This window comes from Stegodyphus dumicola, chromosome 4 (genome assembly GCF_044657685.1).
Source record: "Stegodyphus dumicola isolate Sdum_Otavi_A_Nest chromosome 4, ASM4465768v1".
NCBI classification, from domain to species: Eukaryota; Metazoa; Arthropoda; class Arachnida; order Araneae; family Eresidae; genus Stegodyphus; species Stegodyphus dumicola.
In genome coordinates this window covers 3,772,913-3,798,574 of record NC_140771.1, presented here as the reverse complement: position 1 = coordinate 3,798,574, position 25,662 = coordinate 3,772,913, and the positions used below count along the sequence as shown (strand labels likewise).

General features: G+C 32.0%; 2 protein-coding genes across 4 annotated transcripts in view; one reads left to right on the top strand and one right to left on the bottom strand.

Moving 5' to 3' along the window:
* The window catches only part of LOC118185513 (uncharacterized), a 40,915-nt gene extending 36,385 nt beyond the window's left edge, over positions 1-4,530 (bottom strand). Inside the window, exons 1-2 of the mRNA XM_035355383.2 lie at positions 4,122-4,530; positions 2,745-2,970 (exon numbers count right to left, since the gene is read on the bottom strand). Coding sequence (XP_035211274.1) covers positions 2,745-2,970; positions 4,122-4,348 — 453 coding nt within the window. The 5' untranslated portion in view covers positions 4,349-4,530. The remainder of the gene's footprint in view (positions 1-2,744; positions 2,971-4,121) is intronic.
* A 263-nt stretch (positions 4,531-4,793) lies between these two features.
* Positions 4,794-25,662, top strand: part of RfC4 (replication factor C subunit RfC4) — a 76,045-nt gene continuing 55,176 nt past the window's right edge. For 2 of the 3 annotated variants that reach the window (XM_085814484.1, XM_035355384.1), the window contains exons 1-2: positions 4,794-4,925; positions 17,146-17,215. In XM_085814484.1, coding sequence (XP_085670610.1) covers positions 4,822-4,925; positions 17,146-17,215 — 174 coding nt within the window. In that variant the 5' untranslated portion in view covers positions 4,794-4,821. The remainder of the gene's footprint in view (positions 4,926-17,145; positions 17,216-25,662) is intronic. The other variant, XM_035355385.2, reaches the window with a different exon arrangement.

Below are 25,662 nucleotides of genomic sequence, written 5' to 3'. Positions count from 1 at the left end.
TCCATTAATATCACATGACATATCCCATGATCTCTCATTTCCCTCACACAAAATAATGCGTAATCGGAACTGAGTACTGCTCATATTATTACCAAAGTGCCAGGTAGTAAACCTTTATTGCCTCTAAAATGTCGCCAAACTACCAGTTACCATATTGTAAAGATAAACCCCAAATTCCTACAAACATAAAATTCACAAAATAACTATTATTTAATTAAAATATCACTAAACCATGTACACGTCGACTTATTTTTACTTAAAAAAACATCCCAGAATTGCACAAAAATGGCATTGCGCACACTCTTCACTATATCCATGTACACTGCTTTTTTCTCATAAATTAGAAAAATTCACGAAAATACATGACAATTTTATCAATCTTTAAACCCGGTAAAAAGAACATATATGAAATTACCTGATCGCGAAAAAGTATTTACCCTTTCCAAATGTGAACATTTCCACATATAAAATAAATAAAATATCCAAAAACTTTTACCTCTAAATCATCTATTATATTATAAACGTCACCAACGAATTCATACCGCAACCATTACAAATACTTAGTGTCAGATATTTAAATTATTTCCATGCACGTTTACTTCAACTAAAACGTATACCAAATTCCTACAAATATAAAATTCACAAAATAACTATCATTTAATTAAAATATAATTAAATTCAAAAACACTACTTAAAATATAAATGAGAACATACATTAAATTAATAAAAATTACCTTACAATCCTAATTACTTAAACTAAATCATTGCTAATAACAATTTTCCCAATAATACCAAATTCCTTTACTTCCACCTTACATTTAGAACAATGCATAAAAATAATATCCTCAAATAATTAAAAATACTAACTTACCTAATCTTCTTCAGAATCTTGATTACGCGTCCGATAAACGTTTCTTATTTCCTCCGCTAAATAAAAAGCAAGCGTATGTGCACCTGTTTCAGGATCTTTAAAATCATACTTATAGTTCACAGCAAGGTACCAGGTAAAATAAATAACTTAATAAAGCATCTTTATTTCTATCTCGTACAACCTTAAAAAAACGTTTATTACTACCCTTTTCAATACCACTAAATACCCATTTCCAATTCACTTTAGTTAGGGCCATGGGATCCAAAAAATCCCGAACACTGTTTCACATAACACAGAATAAAGCCAAATACAAAATTTCCAGATTTTTTCCCGATTTCCCCCCTTTTCCGATTAAAGAACCGTAATTCGTACATTAATATCACATGACATATCCCATGATCTCTCATTTCCCTCACACAAAATAATGCGTAATCGGAACTGAGTACTGCTCACATTATTACCAAAGTCCCAGGTAGTAACCTTTATCGCCTCCAAAATGTCGCCAAACTACCAGTTACCATATTGTAAAGATCAACCGAAATTTTATCTAACAAAACTGCTTAATCATGACAAATATTCACTGCAAAATTGGAAAAAGTGCACAATACCATACTCCTTACGCATTTTTCAAAATAACACATACACATAAACCATGTACACGCCGACTTATTTTTACTTAAAAAAACATCCCAGAATTGCACAAAAATGGCATTGCGCACACCCTTCACTATATCCATGTACACTGCTTTTTTCTCATAAATTAGAAAAATTTCACGAAAATACATGACAATTTTATCAATCTTTAAACCCGGTAAAAAGAACATATATGAAATTACCTGATCGCGAAAAAGTAATGAACATTTCCACATATAAAACAAATAAAATATCCAAAAACTTTTACCTCTAAATCATCTATTACATTATACACGTCACCAACGAATTCATACCGCAAGCATTACAAATACTTAGTGTCAGATATTTAAATTATTTCCATGCACGTTTACTTCAACTAAAACGTATACCAAATTCCTACAAACATAAAATTCACAAAATAACTATCATTTAATTAAAATATAATTAAATTCAAAAACACTACTTAAAATATAAATGAGCACATACATTAAATTAATACATACATAAATACCCATTTCGAATTCACTTTAGGTACGGCCATGGGATCCAAAAATTCACGAACACTGTTTCACATAACACAGAATAAAGCCAAATACAAAATTTCCAGATTTTTTCCCGATTTCCCCCCTTTTCCGATTAAAGAACCGTAATTCGTCCATTAATATCACATGACATATCCCATGATTTCTCATTTCCCTCACACAAAATAATGCGTAATCGGAACTGAGTACTGCTCACATTATTACCAAAGTGCCAGGTAGTAACCTTTATCGCCTCCAAAATGTCGCCAAACTACCAGTTACCATATTGTAAAGATCAACCGCTTTGTTTTATTTTTAAAATATCAGTATGTTAAACTAACATACTTTTGCTAAATTTTCTATTTTATAATCATCTGCTGAATCTTCATAAATCAACTTAGTAATTACAGTTTATTGAAATAAATTCTTTCCTTAATTGGAAGTTTTCTATTTTAAATTCCAATATATTTCATACATATTATGCAAAATACTTTAAAAAAATTCATCTGAAAAATTTGAATTCTAATCTTTGCATTTGCCTGAAAAAATTAGTAAGATTAACAGGAAAAAACCAAAAGTTTAATTTAAAACGCATTCAAATTTTTGAAGATAAATTTAGATTTTATTTGTTTTTCTGTTTAAATAACATAAAATTAACTTCAATAATAAACTGCAAGTTATTTAATAAAATAAATAATATTTTAATAAGAAATTCTTACTTTTAGAAAGAACGCATATTTTTCAACTCCTGGAATTCCAAAAGTATTGTTGAGACAGCCAACACCAATAATTAATTTATCATATGGCAAACTGAATTGTAATTCTGGATCCAGAACACTTTGGCATAAGATAGTTTGTTTTTCTAAATTAATATCTTCTGCATGTGCTAACATCAAATCTTGAGGATTAGCTAACCCTATATTTCTGATAGGTTCTGTGATAGACCTAAAAACAATCAAAATATGTACTATAAGGCAAAAAGTTTTGATTATATAATGCTAAGAACTTAGTACCTATATAAGCTACAATAAATTATTATTTTTTAAAATACAGTGCATACAAATACATGAAGCCTGCATATCTATTTGGTTAATACATGAACATAAAATACACATTAAATTAATGAATAGAATATAATACTTCAAAAAGCATTAAACAATAGTAAATTCTCTTAGCAGTTACTCACTTAATCATCAGGAAGACAGAAGTAATAACAAGCAAATTCAAAATAAGAAAATAAACCATACTTCAATAATTTTTGTTAGCCAATAAGATCATAAATAAAACAACATAACCAAATATAAATGCAGTATATTACAAATAACATTTTATAAGAACATCTGAACTCTGCATATGTAATCAAGTAAGATGATTCCTAGAAATTAAGATTTCTTCCTGGAACACTCAAATTTTTAAATATTTTCTTGTGACCTCATGAAATTTGTTTCTTTTACTTATTTATTTGTTTACTATTTTTAGTTTAAAAATACTACCACTACGAATATTATTAGAAAATTTCAGGATTTTGTTTTGCCAATTTTTAAGTAGATTGGAACAGTATGAAAAACTTATTGGAGAAATAAATATTTTCTCAGAGAACTATCATTATATTCTCATAACCAAATTAACTTATCACTCATAAAAAAAAAAAAAAAGTCGCATTGCTGTAAATTAAAGTTTACTACAAAGAAATGCTTTGTAGATGATATACAATGGCTCCCCAAAGTGTTCGTACACTTATAAAGTTTCAGTGAAATACTGCTTTATTCATTAATAAAAATTAATATTTTGGAATGAGAATTTTTTAATAATATCTCTAAATTTCTCTTAGCAAAACTACATTAATTATTTTAAGAACACAGCAAAACTTTCTTTTGGAAAATCAATAATAAACAAGTAACAGAAAAACTACCTCACAAAAGTCACTACACTTTAAACAAATCTGCATATATTAGTAAATATTACAGTATTTCTGTCAGTTAGTATTTTGTGCAGTATTTATGACAGCTTTCAAACATCTGGGATAGAGTTAAAAGTACATCTGTTTTCATAGACTAAGAGGTTTACTTTATTTGTTTAGACAAATAACTGCTTACCGAAATTCAAGAGTTCCAACTGTGGTGCTACACAGCAGAGGTGTAAACAGAAAATGATTCCTTGGAGTGACTATTTTAATATCAAATAATTTTCTATTAATTTCTTTCAAAACACTATAACTAGCCCAACCGCTTCCTAAAATTACTATTCGTGTTTTTTTCTCAGTCACAGATGACGCAAGCCTTTTTATATTCGCAATCATACGATTTACATTAATTAATTTCATATTTACACACCTAAATAAGGAAATTTAAGACAATTATTTAATTCTTTTTAACTTGAACACAGAAAATTTTTACAAGCAAAACTCTAAATCCATATCCTCTGCAATCATTCTCTGAGTTTACATTTAAGAGTGCTTCTTTTGTTGACAAAACATCAACCGGCATTTCAATAACACACAGTGTGCAATACTATTGCATAAGAGCTGCAAGTTGTTGCCAGATTAAACACGTGTGTTCAAAAAATTAAAAATTAAAAAAAAAAAAAAAAAAAAGATTTAACATCATGGTACTATAAAACTCAGAAATGTAAGTATTAACTTTTTAAATCTGTGTAGTATTCTTTCAATTCTTTTTTACAGTAATTCAATTCTTTTTTATAGTTAGTAACATATTTATAGTTACAAGTAAGCTTCAGAAAGTCAGGATCAATACATCTAAATGTTTCTTACAGTAAGGCGCAAGTTTTGTTTTAAATATGGCTTCGGATGATGTTAAAATGCGAGTTTGTGATGTTGATGAAATTGAAAGTAATGCTCAGATAAACAATCAGAAGAGTACACAGAAGAGTCATATACCATGGTAATTAAGAGAAGAATTTTTTTTTAATCTCCTCTTTTCATTTCAGGAATGCTTTCATTAGGAGGCACTCGTCAAATTGATGCGATAAATCAGCTTGATTAATTTTGGATTCTTTTTTATTTATTTATTTAACTCTATTTCTAGCACATATATGACATTGCCACTAAAATATAGTATTCTTTTTATTTTATTTTGTTACTTACGTTTTGCGCTTACTGTTTTATTTTTATTATTGTACTGAGAAGTAATGTGCATTTTCTGTGTAAATTTATGAGAGAAAATTGCTAGTGTTCTCTGTTTTGTAGCTTGCTCTTATCAATGTGTGTTTAAATTTATTCACTAAATGAATAATTTTCTTAGTTTATAGTATAGGGAGCAAATTTCAGAAAACATAAAACCAAATAACTGTATCTGTAAATGACATTTATCGGGAAAAAAATTAGATTATTATTGTGGATTGCAAAGTTTTGTGGAAAAAATATTGCTGATAATAAAAATCATCTGAAATGGCTTAAAGGGAACAGCTTGAGTATAAGACCGGAAAAGCCCTTAAAATTGAAAACACAAGTTAGAAAGCACGTTTTAACCAGGAAAAAAATTTAGGATATATGTTTAAACAGCAAATTTGAAGGTACATAAGTAAGTAAGGGTATATTTAAAGTAGTAATATTGAAAATACAAGTTTAGCCTTGTAAAAGCAGTTAAAATTGAAAATAGATGTTAGAATGCACATTTTAACAAGAAAAATTTTAAATACAAATTTAGAATATATCTATTTAAACAGTGAAACTGAAAAAAATAAATAAATGGAGGCATATTTTTAGCAGTCATACTAAAAATACAAATTACAAGCTGTAAAATTGAAAATAGGAGTTCAGAATACATGTTTAAATTAAAAATATGAAAATAGGAGTTAAGAATGCATGTTTAAATTAAAAGTAAAGTTTGAAAATACACAAGTACATGGAGGAATATTTTAAGCAGCAATATTGAAAATGCAAGTTTTAAGTTATAAAACTGAAAACAGGAGTTCAGAATACATGTTTAAATTAAAAATAAAAGAAATGCTGGAAATTTAGTAAAGTTTACAAAATCATGGTAAATTTACAAAGAAATCCTATACTCTGCCCAATTTATGTCCCTTACAATTTCTAGAAATTTGTTGAATACATCAATATTTTGCTCCTTCAAAGAAAAGGACACTATCAAGTTTAAAACACGCGGGAATGTGACAGGGGTGCCGAAGTGGAGTATTCTAGAATTTACTGGGTTACCAGAAAATTAACCATCCAAAAAGTGCGCCAAGCCAAAAATCGCCAATGGGGTTCTATACTCAGGCTGTACCAAAATTTGTTAGGCATTATTTGTGCTGTGTTTATTGGGGTGCCTTTTTAAAGTTGCACACACCCTTATCCATGGCAGTTGCTGTTTGAAAAGTGCCTCACTATAAAGGTGTGTGCACTCTTATGAAAATCAATTTATAACTTTAACAAGAAAGAAGAAAGTAATCTACATAAAAGTACAAGCATTTTTCTATGCTGGAATACATTTATGCAGATCCAATTTTCTTTCCTTTTTTAGACTAATTAACTTTGTAGGGGACAAAAAACATCTTTGGTGCAAACTATATTTTTGTGCTAGTGAAGTAGTTTTATGAAAAGGGTCTGAAGATTTATTATATTTCCAACTTAATTAATTGGTAATGTAAATGAAAATCAGACTTTCGTATAGGTGCCCATATTCTTAAGAAAATTGCTTTTTTGAAATGAGAAAGTGATCTTTAAGGGTGTGTGCATTTTTATGCCAAAACGTGATTTTGAAGGTTTCTTTCTTTTTTTTTTTTTTTTTTTTTTTTTTAATCAATAGCAGTCGACTTATTATGTGTCTGTTTTTAAGTATGAAGCAGTCCCATTATTATGTGTCTGTTTTTGTTAATTTTCATTTGATAGCAAGTTTAATAAAAATTATGATGTACTACAAATTGATATTGCCATCATTTATGTGCCTTGTTTGTTTTATCTCTTTACTGACATAAGTCAATGTCTAAAACTTCACCTTATAAATAACTTTATAACACAAATATTATGTTTATTTTGCTTTCAAGGATAAAAATTGCAACAATATTATTTTCTGAAAGTTATTTTCTCTTCAGTCATCAGAAATGTTTCCAATTTTGAATCAATTTTATCTCTTAAATTCTATAAATATTATAATTTATGACCTTTATACCCATTAAATAATTTTTAATATTTTCTGATTATCTAGCTCAGGGATTCCTGACCTTTTTCTCCCTAGGACCACAATCTAGAATACCTGTTGGATGGTGGGCACTATAGTTCGATAGAGTTAATAATACATGCTCATAGAAAAAGAGATCGTCATGTTTCGTTTTGTGTTGGACGCAATTTCGATTTTATTAAAAATGAGGAAACTTTCACATAAAATTTTATTGAAAACTAAGGTTGATCTTTGGATTATGGTAACTTGGCGATTTTTTGGCGACCAACTCTGCTACAGCAACCTTTTGTTTTTTTTTCGCCGCCAAAAGACATGTTTATTTTCTTTTTACTCAACACTTTTTCCAACAATCTACTAGCCGAATTACACTTATGCTAGAAATTTTATGGAACAAAACTGCTTAATCATGACAAATATTAACTGCAAAATTGGGAAAAAGTGCAGAATCGCAAACTCCTTGCCGCATTTTTCAAAATCGCACATACACAGTAACCATGTACACGTCGACTTATTTTTACTTAAAAAAACATCCCAGAATTGCACAAAAATGGCATTGTGCACACTCTTGACTTTATCCATCTAAACTGCTATTTTCTCATAAATTACAAAAATTTGCACGAAAATGCAGGAAAATTTTGTGAATCTTTAAACTCGGTAAAAAGCACATATATGAAATTACCTGATCGCGAAAAATTATATACCCTATCCAAGGATGAAAATTTCCACGTATAATATAAATAAAATATCCAAAAACTTTTACCTCTAAATTATCTATTATAAACGTCACCAACGAATTCATAACAAAACATTAAAAATGGTTACAAATACTTAGTGTCAAATATTTAAATTTTCATGCACGTTTACTTCTACTCAAACGTATACCAAATTGCTACAAACATGTAATTCACAAAATATCTATCATTTAATTAAAATATAATTAAACCATGTACACGTCGACTTATTTTTACTTAAAAAAACATCCCAGAATTGCACAAAAATGGCATTGCGCACACTCTTCACTATATCTATGTACACTGTTTTTTTCTCATAAATTAGAAAAATTTAACGAAAATGCATGAAAACTTTGTGAATCTTTAAATTTGGTAAAAAGGACATATATGAAATTACCTGATTGCGAAAAAGTATATACCCTTTCCAAGGATGAACATTTGCACGTATAAAATAAAATATCCAAAAACTTTTACCTCTAAATTATCTATTATAAACCTCACCTACCAATTTCTAACGCAAACATTATAAATGGTTCCAAATACTTAGTGTCAAATACTTAAATTCTTTCCATGCACATTTACTTCTACTCAAACGTATTCCAAAATACTACAAACATATAACTCTCAAAATCACGATCATTAAATTAAAATATAATTATATTTAAAAATACTACTTAAAATATAAATAAGCATATACATTAAGTTATAACGTTGCGCGCCTCTAACTTGCACGCAACCAAGAGGTGACTGTGAAAGCTTGTGTGACACAGAGTCTTGTAAAGGGTTTAAGTCCCTTTTTATTCAACGTACTAAATTACAATTGCGTCCTCTTGACGCTTACAAACTGTGCCAACTAGGCAGTCAAATAAAAATAAAAACCTGAAAAGAAAGTAAAGACAATATTCTAACTACGAGGCTCTCTAAAATAACTAACTCACTGCATTTTACAAATACCGCAGCTAATTCAGCAGACTTGAAGCTCACTGGAACAATTGCAACTACTTCCCGCCAAGCACATAGGCCGCAACGCGGGGTTCTTCAATTCTCGATTTCTACCTCCGCGCTCGCTAAGTAAGAATAACTCTCTCACCGAACTCGTTTCCTTCTATTTAAACCATACTACTTCCGCTGATAATTTGAATGCTTGCGCGTTCTACTCAAATTTACATATTCTGGCATTGGCAGTTCCAGGGGAAAGTAAGGATTGACAGGAAAGATAGTTTAAACTTAAAATAAATGTTAGTTAAAATAAATATAAACCCTACATTTGCCGCTGCCAGAATTTGGAAAACTTGGAAGCAGGTCCTACAAACGACCTGTTGTAAGTTTATCTAATTCTGAACTAACTGGCGAAAGCCTCGTTTACACAAAAAAAATCTTATGTAACAATTATATATTAAAATTCTGTTAGTCGTTACAAAGCTTTCTTCTTACAGCAACTTTTCCTGGACTTCATCAATCAATCTTGGTCTTTCCTTCCAGCATCTGGAAGGAATAAGTATCAGTATCTTTCTACATACATTATAATTTACGCTTTCTTGACACAATAAATTTTTGTTTTTAACGTTTCGTTTTTCTTAGTTATTGCTTACTTCACATTCATTCAATTTTTCAAGCATTAATTTAACTTTACCCTGGCTCTCCACCATGTGTGGTGTCAAACGGGAATATTCGTGTTTTAGTCTTACAACACTTCCCCTAACCACCATGATTTGTTAGAATTCAACAACCAAATAGACACACCTTACTCGACATTCTACAACTCAATGAGCTACTTTAATATTCTTAAAAATTCAAATGTAGGTGGAGAACCCTACAAAACACATTCATTCTAGCTTCCCCCTCATTCATCTTTAAACATGCAGGCTTTCGCTCTAAAGCATGACTTTACAGTTTAATACTTAAATTTTGACTTCATTGCTTTTAAGCATTCACTTTTAGCATCTACAATTTTATGCTTCTAGACTAAATTCTACTTTTACATAACATGCAAGTATTTACATACATTTACAAAAGTTTAATACATATGCTTTTTACAATTTACCATAAAATGAATAAGAGAAAATAAATTTTTACTTTACTCATTCTTCGCCAAGCTGGCGGCACTGAAACTAAAATTCTTATTAGTACAAGAATACGAAGTTATTTTTATCTCCGGCCAAATTTTGGCTTTAACATAACAGAATTAGTCTTTCGACCAACAGAAAATGCTTGTTTTTAGCTTTTACACTTAAAGAAAATAATACTTAGCTAAATAAAGTAAAACAAAACTAAGTCTCAACCGAGACATATTGACTTTCGTCAAAACATAGAACTTCGTACTTATGCATAACATTTCGGAACAAAAGAGAAAAATATTTATAGAAGGTTTTAACTTATCTTTGAGTTTTCGATGCTTGAAATTCCGTCATCCGTTTTTGGCAAAATTGATCCCAAGTTAGAGGTGTCATGGATGTCAATCTTCTCCTTATTGATCTCCGGGTGTCGTCCCCGTGGCTCTTTCTTTTGCGTCCTCTACATGCTGGCCTCTTGACGGAGTAATCATCTGGTTGTTGACCTTTCCGCTTCTGCCTGGGACGGCTGGTCTTGACGTCCTCCGGTCTGGAGTCCTTCTTGACTTTCTTCTGTTCGTCGTATTTTTGTGCCTCCTGTTGGCGTTTCAGTTTCCGGAACGGCGTCCTTGCTGGCACCTGACTCTGTGGCCGTGTGCGCGTTCTCCTTGATGTGTAATTTCTCCTGCCATCTTTTGTAGGTGGTGTTTTCGTCTTTACCACGGTTTCTTTACCCGGTTCATCTGTATTTTTGTTTTTCTTAAACGCCGGAGTTTGAAAATCCTTTTTTCTTTTTGATACCGATGTCCGGGTTGTAGAAGTGCTAGGTCTCTCTTCAGTTCTCCGTTTCTTGGGTGGTGGAATAGTTGTTGCAGTCTCTGGCCCTTCTATTTCGTTTAGACTTGAGTCCTGCAAGAAACTTTTAAGGATTTCAAAATCATTTGGATTATAATATTTTTTCACCTGGTCGGGACTTGCTTTACAGATTTCCCCTCTCTCGTTTTTAAGATATAAGACTACTCCTTTGATTTCCTGAATTACATAGGGGCCTTCAAACTTTGGAGCTAGCTTTGCCATAAAATTGTCTGGGGCACTTGATAAAGAAAATTTCCGTTTCAATACTTTATCCCCAACTTTAAAATCTGCTTCACGGCGTTTTCTATCATAATAAATTTTCTGCCTATTTCTTGCCGTATTCGAAGTTTTAAGCGCCTGATCAATTAGCTTTTGCACGTCCTTTTGTCTAAATTCCTGCTCTCTTTGTTGCACAAAGAATAATTTATCTAAAGGCGTAATTAACTTTCTGCCTAAAAATAATTCTGCTGGAGTTTTTCCCGTAGTATCATGATGTGCCGTTCTTAAAGCATAAGCTAATTCATTTATGTAGCTATCCCAGTGCTTGTGATGTGTGCTAACGTAACTGCGAATTATTTTTACAATGTTTTTATTAACTCTTTCTGCTATGTTAGCCTGTGGTCTATACGGAACCATTTTGATATGGCGTATATCAAGTCCATTGCATATGTTTTCAAATATTTGACTAATGAATTGTTTTCCGTTATCGCTAATGACTTTTATCGGTGCACCGTATTTTAAAATGTATCTGTGTAAGAATGCATCTGCGACTGTTTTGGCTGACGCGCGTTTAAGTGGAACAATTTCTATTCATTTTGAAAAATGATCTACTATTACTAAAAGAAAACGATTTTTATTTAACTCGCTCTGGGGGGAAGGGACCAAGGAGATCTATGCCTAAAATTTCATTCGGAAATGTAGCGCGAATGCTATTTAAGTACCCGGCCGGGCTGTAATTAATATCATTTATTAACTGACATTGATTGCAGGACCTGACATACGCCGTTACTATTTTGTATAATTGCGGGAAATATACCGCCTCGCGTACCCTTTTTAAAGTCTTTCTGACCCCGAGGTGGCCCGCTGTTTTTTTTTCGTGCAACTCCTTCAAAATGCTTAATCGAAGCGAGGCTGGGATGACTGGCTTATACTCAAGATTTTCGTTCCTTGTTTTCGTATAGAATAATAAATTATCTGTTATTTCATAGTTTTTTGCTCTATTTCTTATCGCATCGATATCTGTGTGCTCAAAGCTTTCGGGGTCTTTCAAATAAGCATAGATATTTCCAAATTCAGGATCAGCTTTCAGTTCAGTAATAACCGTATCTCTAGAATCTAAAATTTTTGAAGTCAACACAGTGCATTTAAGTTCATTACCTTCATCGTGCAGTTTTATACGAGAAAGTGCGTCAGCTACATTGTTTTCCTTACCCGGTTTATATTTTATTGTGATATTATATTCTTGGAGTTTTAAAGCCCATCTTATTAACCTGGGCGTTAGGTTTTTTCCCGAGTAAAGTCTACCAACAGCCGCATGATCCGAAAAGACTGTTACTGGCGATTTGCCGAAATAAACTCGAAATTTGTGTACAGCCATTAATACGGCTAATGTTTCTCTTTCTGTAGCTGTATAATTCCTTTGTGTTTGGTTCAATGTTTTACTAAAAAATGCCAGCGGATGGTTATTTTGCATAAGAACCGCCACCACCGCATAGTCTGATGCATCTGCCGCAATTTCCAGGTTTTCGTCCCCCTCAGGGAATTTTAAAACAGGGGCATTAATAAGCGCTTCTTTTAATCTTTCAAAAGCTGTGTTCGCTTCCGCTGTCCACGTAAATTTACTCTTTTTTCTTTTGATTACTAAGAGTGGTTCAACAATATTAGCGAAATCTTTTATGAAAGATCGATAGTAAGAACATAGTCCAAGGAAAGACGAAAGTTTCTTGGCGGTGTTGGGCGGTGGGAAATTCTTAATAGCTTTTATTTTTGAATCTTGCGTTTCTATACCCTTTTGCGAAATTTTATAACCGAGATATTTAAGTTCTTTAGTTGCGAACTTGCATTTTGAGGCGTTAATTGTAAGACCGGCCTCTTTTAATAATTTAAAAACTTGTTCGAGGTCATTAATGTGTTGTTCCAACGTACTACTCGTTATAATTATATCATCTAGATAAATTAAAGTTGATTTTCCTAGGACAGGCTTTAGAACAATGTCCATAGCTCTCTGGAATGTTGATGGGGCCCCACACAACCCAAAAGGCATGCGTAAAAATGCATAAGTGCCCGATTTTGTTCTAAACGCGGTTTTATGTATATCTTCGGGTCTCATAGGTATTTGATAGTAGCCAGACGTTAAGTCCAAAGTAGACATATATCTCGTCGATTTGATCTGTCTAATGATCTCGTCTATAACCGGCAAAGGGTAAACTGGGAATTTAGTTATGCTATTTAGTTTTCTATAATCGATAGCAAACCTCCTAGCCCTTTTATCCAAAGGAGGAAACTCGTTCTTTTTCCTACATAGTACGACTGGACTCGCGTATTCACTATTTATGGGCGTTATTATTTTATTCTTTAACATCTCCTGAATATGTTCTTCGATGATTACGTCTTTTTGTTTGTCATAGCAGTAAGGTTTAGTCCTACAAGGTTTTTCGGCATTTAATTGAATCTTGTGAGTCACGATCTGACAGTTTCCCGGTTTTTCTGAAAACAAATGAGAAAAATTACTCGCCACTTGCTGTATTGCTTTACTTTCCTGGTCATTCAAATGGCTAAGGTCCAATTCAGGTGTCTCCGCAGGTTCCACCACCCTCTGGTCCATCTCCAGCACCACGGAACTATCTTGAAAATTTAATTTGGCCCTCGCAGCCCTTAAAAAGTCCATACCTAAAATAAGAGAGTGTTGGAGGTCCTTCACCACAAAAATTAATACTTTGAGAACCTCCTCCTTTATCTGTAAGTTCAATGATACTTTCCCGATGCAGTGACATGTTTTTCCTTGCGCCGCTATAATTTCCGTATTTCTGGTTTTAAAGAGTCGTATCCTAAAAAAATTCTTTTTGAAGAACTTTTCACTCATGAAATTTCCTTCTGCTCCTGTATCGATGAGGGCTTCTACTGGTACATCGCCAACCAGGACTTGTATAATTGGTAGCTGTGAGTTTTTTACGATGACTGTATTTAGATGTCTATTTGAGGGTTTTTCTAAAACTTCCGGGGTCTGGACCCTCCCTTTCACAGGCCCCTCTAGTCGTTTAAAGCTTTCCTTTCAATCTGTGTCTTCTGGGTACGCGGATGCTTATTTTCAAATTTCCTTTTTGGGCCTTGACCTTCGAGTTTCGATGCGTTAGCTTGATAGTTCTTTCCCCCATATGAGCGATTTCCATTTCTTGTTTCCTCCTTCCTTCTGGTACTTTGAGAATATGTTTCCCCTCTCGCTCTTTCCGCGATTCTGCGATTTTGAAACTTCACCGCCAATTCGAAAAGTTCCTGCAATGTGGTTGAGTTTCTAATTTCAAAGTAGTCTTGGACAGCGGGTAACAATCTTGGTAATATTATTTCAATAATCTCCGCATCGGGTTTCTTGCCATACAGCATATCCGTTAGCTTGATTTTTCGTAAAATAAAGTCTGTCAATTGTGCTGTATCCCGTTGATAGAAACTATATAGCTCGGCTTCCAGCCGTGCGCGATCTTTCACTATGGGGAAGGCCTTTACTAACGATTTTTTGAAATTTTCAAATGTATACGTCGGGCTTCCAAATTCACCTAGTAGAAATTTTCCTATATTTTTCCACCATAGCGCGGCCTGTCCTCTTAGTGCTGATGTGGCAATAGCAACTTTTTGTCTTTCAGGCACAGGATAGAGCTGAAAGTGGTTTTCTATACCTTCTAAAAATACGGACACCGAATTTTTTCCGTCGAAATAGACGTTTGGCTTGATTGATGCTCTCAAAGTCTGGACCAGGTATCCAAATCCTTCTAACTGAGTTGTCATTTCTTGGTGTTGTCCAGCGGCTTCCATCCAGTTTTCGGCCATTTCAGTTCGATAAGTGTTCGGGCGCCAATATAACGTTGCGCGCCTCTAACTAGCACGCAACCAAGAGGTGACTGTGAAAGCTTGTATAAACCACAGAGTCTTGTAAAGGGTTTAAGTCCCTTTTTATTCAACGTACTAAATTACAATTGCGTCCTCTTGACGCTTACAAACTGTGCCAACTAGGCAGTCAAATAAAAATAAAAACCTGAAAAGAAAGTAAAGACAATATTCTAACTACGAGGCTCTCTAAAATAACTAACTCACCGCGTTTTACAAATACCGCAACTAATTCAGCAGACTTGAAGCTCACTGGAACAATTGCAACTACTTCCCACCAAGCACATAGGCCGCAACGCGGGGTGCTTCAATTCTCGATTTCTACCTCCGCGCTCGCTAAGTAAGAATAACTCTCTCACCGAACTAGTTTCCTACTATTTAAATCATACTACTTCCGCTGATAATTTGAATGCTTGCGCGTTCTACTCAAATTTACATATTCTGGCATTGGCAGTTCCAGGGGAAAGTAAGGCTTGACAGGAAAGATAGTTTAAACTTAAAATAAATGTTAGTTAAAATAAATATAAACCCTACAAAGTTAATAAAAATTAGCTTACAATCCTAATTACTTTAAACTAAATCATTGCTAATAACAATTTTCCAATAATACCATATTAATTTATTTACTCCTTACATTTAGAACAATGCATAAAAATAATATCCTCAAATAATTAAAAATACTAACTTACCTAATCTTCTACAGAATCTTGAGTGCATGGCGGATCACAAAATGTCCATTTTCACCAGATTTCTTGCACTGCCATTCAAACTTATCCACAATTAAGCAATTCTTTTCAATTACACATAAACGCAATAAAAATTTCGGATTTACTTTATATAGGGCCATGGGATCCAAATATTAAACAACACTGTTTCACAGAACATAGAGATTCTTTGCTAATGCTGTACAGCAGATATTTTTACAAATTTACCCCCTTTTTCCGATTAAAGAACAGTGATTCGTCCATTAATGTCACATGACGTATCTCATGATCTCTCATTTCCCTCACACAAAATAATGCGTAATCGGAACTGAGTACTTCTCACATTATTCCCAAAGTCCTAGGTAGTAACCTTTATTGCCTCCAAAATGTCGCCAAACTACCTGTTACCATATTCCAAAGATCAGCTTTTTTTTTTTTTTTTTTTTTTTTTTAAATAAGAAATTTTATGAGAAAAATAAAAGTCTCTTTTGCTTATATGTAAATTTTTATAGGCAAAGATTACTGTTTAGCGGTAGAAGTATAGTTTAGGGTACCCCTTGGCGATTTTTGGCGGTACATGGATTTGTGCAATTCTTTGACTCGTTATTTTGGTTTTCGAAGCGGCGATTTACTCTTTTAACTTCCATGTACACGTTGACCTATTTTCACTTAAAAAAAACCACAGAATTGCACAAGCTTGCATTGTGCACTCCCTTTACTTTGTCCATGTACACATCGATATATTTTCACTTAAAAAGGTCAAAGGAGCACCAAATTCTACAATATAGGCAAACAAAAAATACACAATCTCAATGAAATACATTTTAAATCAAACAATCAAATAACATAAAAAAGAAAAACATGTTATACATTTAAGCACTACCAAAAGCAAATATTCACTTACCATGATTTTCGAGTTTGCTTTGTACACCCAGAGCCACGTAAAAATCAAAATATCAATCATACTTAAATGACTTTTTTCAAACCAAGTACTCTTTCTGATCAAACGCTTCACATAGTGACCATCTGAACCTTTCTTCCTACAAACCCATTCAAATCCATCTAAACAGTTTTAACACGCACCACAAAAACGTTTACAAAACATCCCATGATTCAAAATTTCCCAGAATCATGCACCCTATTATGTCACAATAGGGTTTCCATGACATTCAACTACTCAGGCTACCATAAATGAAACAACAACTTTGCCATAATTGCAAGGGGTACCTTAAAGTCGACTCTACCCCTGTTTAGCAAACTGATAGTTAAAAATAAAGCATATAATTCCACATGTAGGTACTTGTCTGCATGGATTGGCTGTTTGCACGTGTTTACTCTAAATTTACCTGAACCCAGCAATTCAGCAGAATATTTAAACTAGGTTGTGGATAATCAGAAAGCATTTAATTTATTGGTAGTATTTTATAGTCTGATGAACATTAAAATTTTATGTAAAAGTATTTAAATTTTTCAGTTAAAATTTAAACTATGTGTGAAGTCAAAGTGAAGAGAAGTCTGTTTTAAAAGACGGGGTTTTATTTAGGGTTGAAAAGTATCGTCCTAAAACATTTAAAGAAATTGTTGGCAATGAAGAAGCAATTGAGCGTTTTGAGGTAAGAACACTATTACATTTCTTATAAAATGTTAAATGAATATCTTATTGATTGTCTATAAACTGTTTTCTTAAATAAATTTAAGCCAGTGAGAGTGTAGTAGTGTCTGATTGGGTGAAACAGTTGACTTACTAATTTATCTAAAACTGAATTTCATTGGCAGAATGAAATTCAATTTTGTATGCATGGGTATTTTTATGAGGTGATCAGTATGGGTATTTTTATAGCTTTAATTTTTCATGTGTCAGTTCCTGTAAATGTGAATTCCAATATGTGCTTCCAATGTGAGTCAGTTCCAGTAAGCCGTATGTGAAGGAATCTCATCCAAATGTGTATAGTCCTTAAATATTTCACCATACTAAGTCACTGGTCTATTTTTATTTAGTGATATTTAATCTTTCAGTTTGCAATTTTTAACTTAATGAACTATAAAAAAGAAAGAATTGGGAAAGAAATAATAATAAAGATATGGGCTCTACTCTTATATTCCCCCTAAAATTACCAAATGTGGTGATATATGTTCTGTGCTGGTTTTTGGCACGATTGTGGTGCTGTGCGGTGGTTTTGGGGACGATGCTGTTCGTATGGCAACCCTTTTGACGTTGAAACTTAACTCTTTTGCTGCAGTGGTTTAATTGCTAATTGATTTGTGTCGTACGTGTTTTGAAATGGCTTATGTTGCATCGGTGGACGTGGTGGCAAGATTTCAGTCACTTATTTTAGATTGTGTGGAAAGTAAATTTAGTATTAAAAGGTATGATGTTGGAGTTGTTAACGAGTCTTTTGTTCACGTGTGTGTTTATGAGGATCGAAGTGTATTTTTGAATTTCTGTGGGACTTTTAAAATGGAGTCTGAAATGCGGAGCTGCTATGAGAACTCAGACAAAGAAAGGCGTTTCTGATAGTTCTTGTATGGATTTGCAGTCAAATGCTTGCTGGTAAAGTATGTGGCTGTCAGCGGAGTTTAAGATTTGGATCATGGTTTTCGTGTAGTAATTTAACTTAGGAGGAAGTTTTTATTTTTACTTTTGAAATTTTGAATCGCCAAAAGACATGTGTTGTCAGACAAAATTGTGGCGCTTTTGTTCACAGATGTTGTGTGACTGGCTAACTTTTATTAACGAATGTATTATGGTAAGTGCATTTTATTTTACTATTTTTATTTTGTAGAATGTTATGTTCATTGTTTTTTTACTATGAATTTCTGTTGTTATTGTTGTTTTTTGAATTTTTTGTAATTTTAGTTATTTTAGTTTATTATGTTGATTTCTGCACAATGCCTAGATTGTGCAATTCGTAGATGTTTTTTCAAGTTTAAACAGGATGCTATGTGCATGGTATTCTATATAATTTATTAAAGTGAGGTGTGCGTAGTTTGTAGATTCGTTCATTGCCTATATTTTGCAGTTTGTAGATTTTTTTTAAGTTAAAACATATCGCTGTGTACATGGATTCTTGTCAAATATTTTTGGTTAGAAAATTTACGTTTTTGCTATCTAAATTTTTTGTTTTTGTTTCGGATTTTTAGTTTAAATTGTGTTTTCAAAACGTTTGCATATGCAAAAACCACATTTTGGAGACATTTTAGGCTTAAAGTTTGAAATTAGACAAAAATTTAGATAGTATTATGGCACTGTGGAGTTTCTCGCCAAAAGTGTTTGGCAAGAAATTTGTTGCCGAGCGAAAGCATATACAGTCAAAAATCTTTAATCCGGACGTCCATAATCCGGAATGATCTATAATCTGGACACTCAAAGCTACAAACTTTCTGCGCATGCGTAAACGCATAATATATTTACGCATGCTTGTTTAATGTATAAAGGACGGTATAAGCTAAGCTAAAATTATCTAATTATCTATTTCAGTTAATGTTGCAGATTGCGTTGTTCCTTAATCTTCTAACTGGATCCGGCTTATTATTTTTTGCAGACTGTTAGAGCAATTTTATAAAAGTAAGCATGTTTCAATGTCCATCAAACAAAAAGTGAAATTGCTGCAAAAAATGGATAAAGGCATATCCTTTGTTTCTCTAACCATTCCGAAATCTGATTATGAATTTCACACTGCTCTGCGGGGGGGGGGGAAACGTCGCAGCGTGCAATGAACTGGAAGTTGATCTGTCAGCACTATCTTTATCTTCAGGGCAGATGTTTTTATTTTATTCGGCTTATAATTCCTTCCTAAATGTAGTATTTCATCTCGATGTTCTTCGTCTTTGATATGATTTAAATCAAATTCCTCGTCATTATAAATATCACAAATACACATCTAGTTTTCTGGTTGCAATTTTCTAATTTCCACTATGCGTAATGTATGCTTTACGCATGTGTGCGTTGAAAGGAATGTTTAATAAATTAAACAAATAAATATTAAGCTTTTTTTTTTGTAAATTTTGATACCCTTTAGATCATAATTGCTCTTTATTTCATAAATTACAGTTTCATATTTTTAATTTTATAATTTCTGTATGCCATCTTACCAGATTTAAACTGATGATCTATAATCTTGAATCTCCAAAGTCCCGACGAGTTCGGATTAAAGACTTTTGACTGTATAAGGGTAGTTCTGAGTCCCAGAAAGGGGTGATACTGAAAAATAAAAGTAGCTGTAAGTCTCTTACAGTTGTTCTGTTTTTAATTAAAAGAATAAATAAATAAAAAGTCAGTATTGAGTTTACAAACATAAGGTAAATTCTTAAATGTGTTGCTACTTTAGCAACTTAACTCTAGCCTACTCTAGTTTACTCTAACAGCCTAATTGAAATAACCATTCAGATCATCATCTAATATCTAGTATAATAGATATGTGCACTTACATAGCAGGATGTACTGTGAGCATGTGGGAAAGGCTTAAAACATAAGTATTTTAGAGAAAGCTATTGCATTATAGACACTGGTTTGAATGAATATTTTCTGTCAGACAGTGGTGTAAATAGAGCTCGTGTGTCTCTATGCAGAAAAACTAATTTCTGGGCCCACCACGCTCCATGCTTTACAGCATTGCAAAAAAAAAGTAGGAAAAAAAATCAAACATTATTCACGTATAATGATTCTGGTCGGAGCTTGAATAATTATTAAGGAAAAAGAGTGCTCATAGGATCCCAAGATGGAAAATACATATATAACAGAATTTTGGGGATAAAATTTTTGTGAAATTTTCCTTACATCAGAGTATGTATTGGGTATACATATATAAATCTCTAAAGAAAAGAAGCATGCCACGTAAAATACAAAATTAAAAAAAGAAGCCCTAGCTTAAGAGATTTGATATAAAATTTTATTTTCAATTTTGCGTGAAATTTACACCAATCTAGGCATTTTTATCCATCATAATTATTATTTTTTAGGGATTTTAAGAAATGTATAAATAACTGCTTAAGTTACAGCATAATAATTAAAAGTACAAAAATAATTATGTTCATCATATTTCACTCAGCTCGCAAATATGAATTATTCAAAAATTTGCAAAAAATAAATGAATAACAAGCCTTTCTGTACCATAAAAAGTGTATTGTTTAATCTATAACTTAATTTTAATTTAAATGTATAATCTCTTATCTTAACTCATTTGCCCGTATCTGACACAGGCAAAAGTTACTGGCCCTGTGTCTTACATGGGCAATCTTGTATCTCACGTTATTTTATTTTTAATGCCTGTCTGAGATTCGTTCTAGTACAAATAGATAGGCTAGATTATAATTGAACTTATTTACCATAAAGGGCACCCTATGCAGCATTGTTTTTTTTTTTTTTTGTGTGTGTGTGTGTGTGTGTAAACCGCATGCTGCGTTTTGATGATTAGCTATAAGTTTGTTAGAAATTCTTTGTTTTAAAGCAGTTGTTTGGTGTGTAAAAGGTAATATATCCATTTTTATTGCATTAATTATCACAAAAGTAAACAGTTAACCATAAATTAATTTTTACTAAGTGTTTTTATAACTTGTTTAGGAGAAGTTATCTAATAATGAGCAACTTTGATGATTTTGAATATGCCAATTTATCAGAAAGTTTCAGTGATTAAAGTTATCTTTTGAGTGATGAAAGTGTGAGTGAGTGAATCTGAAGATAATAATGACCAGATTCTGGCAGTAGCAAGAAATTGGTATCAAATTAGTACAAATCAAATAATAACAAGTACAAATCAAAAAATAACTTTCACTACACCTATACATTCATTTTGTGTCCAAAAAACTCGATCATTTTTTACCAGTTTTTCAAAAAAGAACTCGTGCTTTAAGTGGTTAAACATAAATTATATTATACATGTATATTAGAAATTTCATAAACAAAATTATTCAACTATATACTTTTTGGTACTATTCGGTTTCGAGGGCCGTAAAAAAATCGCCAAACTCTTGTTGATGCCAATGCTGCATTTATGCATGTGCATAATACCTTTACGCATGCGCATATGCGTTTAATGTATAACGGACGGTATAAGCTAGGCTAAAATTATCTAATTATGTATTTCAGTTAATGTTGCAGATTGCATTGTTCCTTAATCTTCTAATTGGTCCGACTTATTATTTTTTGCAGACTGTTAGAGCAATTTTATAAAAAGTAAGCTTGAACTTTCGATTATGTCAAAAAAAAGTTTCCAATTCTGGAGCTGCCAAAGGATCTACAAAGTGAAAGCATGTTTTTATGTCTATCAAACAAAAAGTGGAATTACTGCGAAAAATGGGTAAAGGCATGAAGAAAGTGACAGAGAGGTTATCGAAAACGAAAAAATTTCGATTGACAAGTTAGTCGGTATTCTCGGCACAGCAATTACAGGACTTGAACAGTGGAACTTTGTAACTGAACAAGAAATTATGTTTGTTTATAGAATTAAAGAGAAAGTATTATCACATAAAAAATGAAGCAACTTAAACAACTTATATTGAAAGAAATGTTTCATAAAGTAAACAAATAAATATTAAGCATTTTTTTCCCTGTTGTTGTAAATTTTGATACCCTATAGATCATAATTGCTCTTTATTTCATAAATTACGGTTTCATATTTTTAATTTTATAATTTCTGCATATGCCATCTTACCAGATTTAAATTGATGATCTATAATCTGGAATCACCGAAGTCTCGACGAGTCCGGATTAAAGACTTTGTCCTGTGATACATTTTTTGTAATTAAAAGCATTGAAAGCTATGGTTAAGACTGTTGAACTCAATATTAATTCCAGATGAACTGGGCAGCTTCACAATTGATTTTCATAGTTTTCCTTATATATAGCTTGAGCACAAGCCATTTTTCCTTAGAGAGTCCCATAGAGCATCCCTTTCTTTTGGCATACAGCTCTTGTGTGCTTTACCATATTCAAATAACCTAATGTTTTATGCATTTCTTGTTCAATTCATTTTTAAGACCCCAAGTTGAGTAGTTGTACAGCAGCAGTTGACTGAGTTGCTAAATTGGATTGGATTATTTGGGTTACACATACAAAGTATATTTGCTTAATGGAAGAAACGTCGCAGCGTGCAATGAACTGGAAGTTGATCTGTCAGCACTATCTTTATCTTCAGGGCAGATGTTTTTATTTTATTCGGCTTATAATTCCTTCCTAAATGTAGTATTTCATCTCGATGTTCTTCGTCTTTGATATGATTTAAATCAAATTCCTCGTCATTATAAATATCACAAATACACATCTAGTTTTCTGGTTGCAATTTTCTAATTTCCACTATGCGTAATGTATGCTTTACGCATGTGTGCGTTGAAAGGAATGTTTAATAAATTAAACAAATAAATATTAAGCTTTTTTTTTTGTAAATTTTGATACCCTTTAGATCATAATTGCTCTTTATTTCATAAATTACAGTTTCATATTTTTAATTTTATAATTTCTGTATGCCATCTTACCAGATTTAAACTGATGATCTATAATCTTGAATCTCCAAAGTCCCGACGAGTTCGGATTAAAGACTTTTGACTGTATAAGGGTAGTTCTGAGTCCCAGAAAGGGGTGATACTGAAAAATAAAAGTAGCTGTAAGTCTCTTACAGTTGTTCTGTTTTTAATTAAAAGAATAAATAAATAAAAAGTCAGTATTGAGTTTACAAACATAAGGTAAATTCTTAAATGTGTTGCTACTTTAGCAACTTAACTCTAGCCTACTCTAGTTTACTCTAACAGCCTAACTGAAATAACCATTCAGATCATCATCTAATATCTAGTATAATAGATATGTGCACTTACATAGCAGGATGTACTGTGAGCATGTGGGAAAGGCTTAAAACATAAGTATTTTAGAGAAAGCTATTGCATTATAGACACTGGTTTGAATGAATATTTTCTGTCAGACAGTGGTGTAAATAGAGCTCGTGTGTCTCTATGCAGAAAAATTAATTTCTGGGCCCACCACGCTCCATGCTTTACAGCATTGCAAAAAAAAAGTAGGAAAAAAAATCAAACATTATTCACGTATAATGATTCTGGTCGGAGCTTGAATAATTATTAAGGAAAAAGAGTGCTCATAGGATCCCAAGATGGAAAATACATATATAACAGAATTTTGGGGATAAAATTTTTGTGAAATTTTCCTTACATCAGAGTATGTATTGGGTATACATATATAAATCTCTAAAGAAAAGAAGCATGCCACGTAAAATACAAAATTAAAAAAAGAAGCCCTAGCTTAAGAGATTTGATATAAAATTTTATTTTCAATTTTGCGTGAAATTTACACCAATCTAGGCATTTTTATCCATCATAATTATTATTTTTTAGGGATTTTAAGAAATGTATAAATAACTGCTTAAGTTACAGCATAATAATTAAAAGTACAAAAATAATTATGTTCATCATATTTCACTCAGCTCGCAAATATGAATTATTCAAAAATTTGCAAAAAATAAATGAATAACAAGCCTTTCTGTACCATAAAAAGTGTATTGTTTAATCTATAACTTAATTTTAATTTAAATGTATAATCTCTTATCTTAACTCATTTGCCCGTATCTGACACAGGCAAAAGTTACTGGCCCTGTGTCTTACATGGGCAATCTTGTATCTCACGTTATTTTATTTTTAATGCCTGTCTGAGATTCGTTCTAGTACAAATAGATAGGCTAGATTATAATTAAACTTATTTACCATAAAGGGCACCCTATGCAGCATTTTTTTTTTTTTTTTTTTTTGTGTGTGTGTGTGTGTGTGTGTAAACCGCATGCTGCGTTTTGATGATTAGCTATAAGTTTGTTAGAAATTCTTTGTTTTAAAGCAGTTGTTTGGTGTGTAAAAGGTAATATATCCATTTTTATTGCATTAATTATCACAAAAGTAAACAGTTAACCATAAATTAATTTTTACTAAGTGTTTTTATAACTTGTTTAGGAGAAGTTATCTAATAATGAGCAACTTTGATGATTTTGAATATGCCAATTTATCAGAAAGTTTCAGTGATTAAAGTTATTTTTTGAGTGATGAAAGTGTGAGTGAGTGAATCTGAAGATAATAATGACCAGATTCTGGCAGTAGCAAGAATTTGGTATCAAATTAGTACAAATCAAATAATAACAAGTACAAATCAAAAAATAACTTTCACTACACCTATACATTCATTTTGTGTCCAAAAAACTCGATCATTTTTTACCAGTTTTTCAAAAAAGAACTCGTGCTTTAAGTGGTTAAACATAAATTATATTATACATGTATATTAGAAATTTCGTAAACAAAATTATTCAACTATATACTTTTTGGTACTATTCGGTTTCGAGGGCCGTAAAAAAATCGCCAAACTCTTGTTGATGCCAATGCTGCATTTATGCATGTGCATAATACCTTTACGCATGCGCATATGCGTTTAATGTATAACGGACGGTATAAGCTAGGCTAAAATTATCTAATTATGTATTTCAGTTAATGTTGCAGATTGCATTGTTCCTTAATCTTCTAATTGGTCCGACTTATTATTTTTTGCAGACTGTTAGAGCAATTTTATAAAAAAGTAAGCTTGAACTTTCGATTATGTCAAAAAAAAGTTTCCAATTCTGGAGCTGCCAAAGGATCTACAAAGTGAAAGCATGTTTTTATGTCTATCAAACAAAAAGTGGAATTACTGTGAAAAATGGGTAAAGGCATGAAGAAAGTGACAGAGAGGTTATCGAAAACGAAAAAATTTCGATTGACAAGTTAGTCGGTATTCTCGGCACAGCAATTACAGGACTTGAACAGTGGAACTTTGTAACTGAACAAGAAATTATGTTTGTTTATAGAATTAAAGAGAAAGTATTATCACATAAAAAACGAAGCAACTTAAACAACTTATATTGAAAGAAATGTTTCATAAAGTAAACAAATAAATATTAAGCATTTTTTTCCCTGTTGTTGTAAATTTTGATACCCTATAGATCATAATTGCTCTTTATTTCATAAATTACGGTTTCATATTTTTAATTTTATAATTTCTGCATATGCCATCTTACCAGATTTAAATTGATGATCTATAATC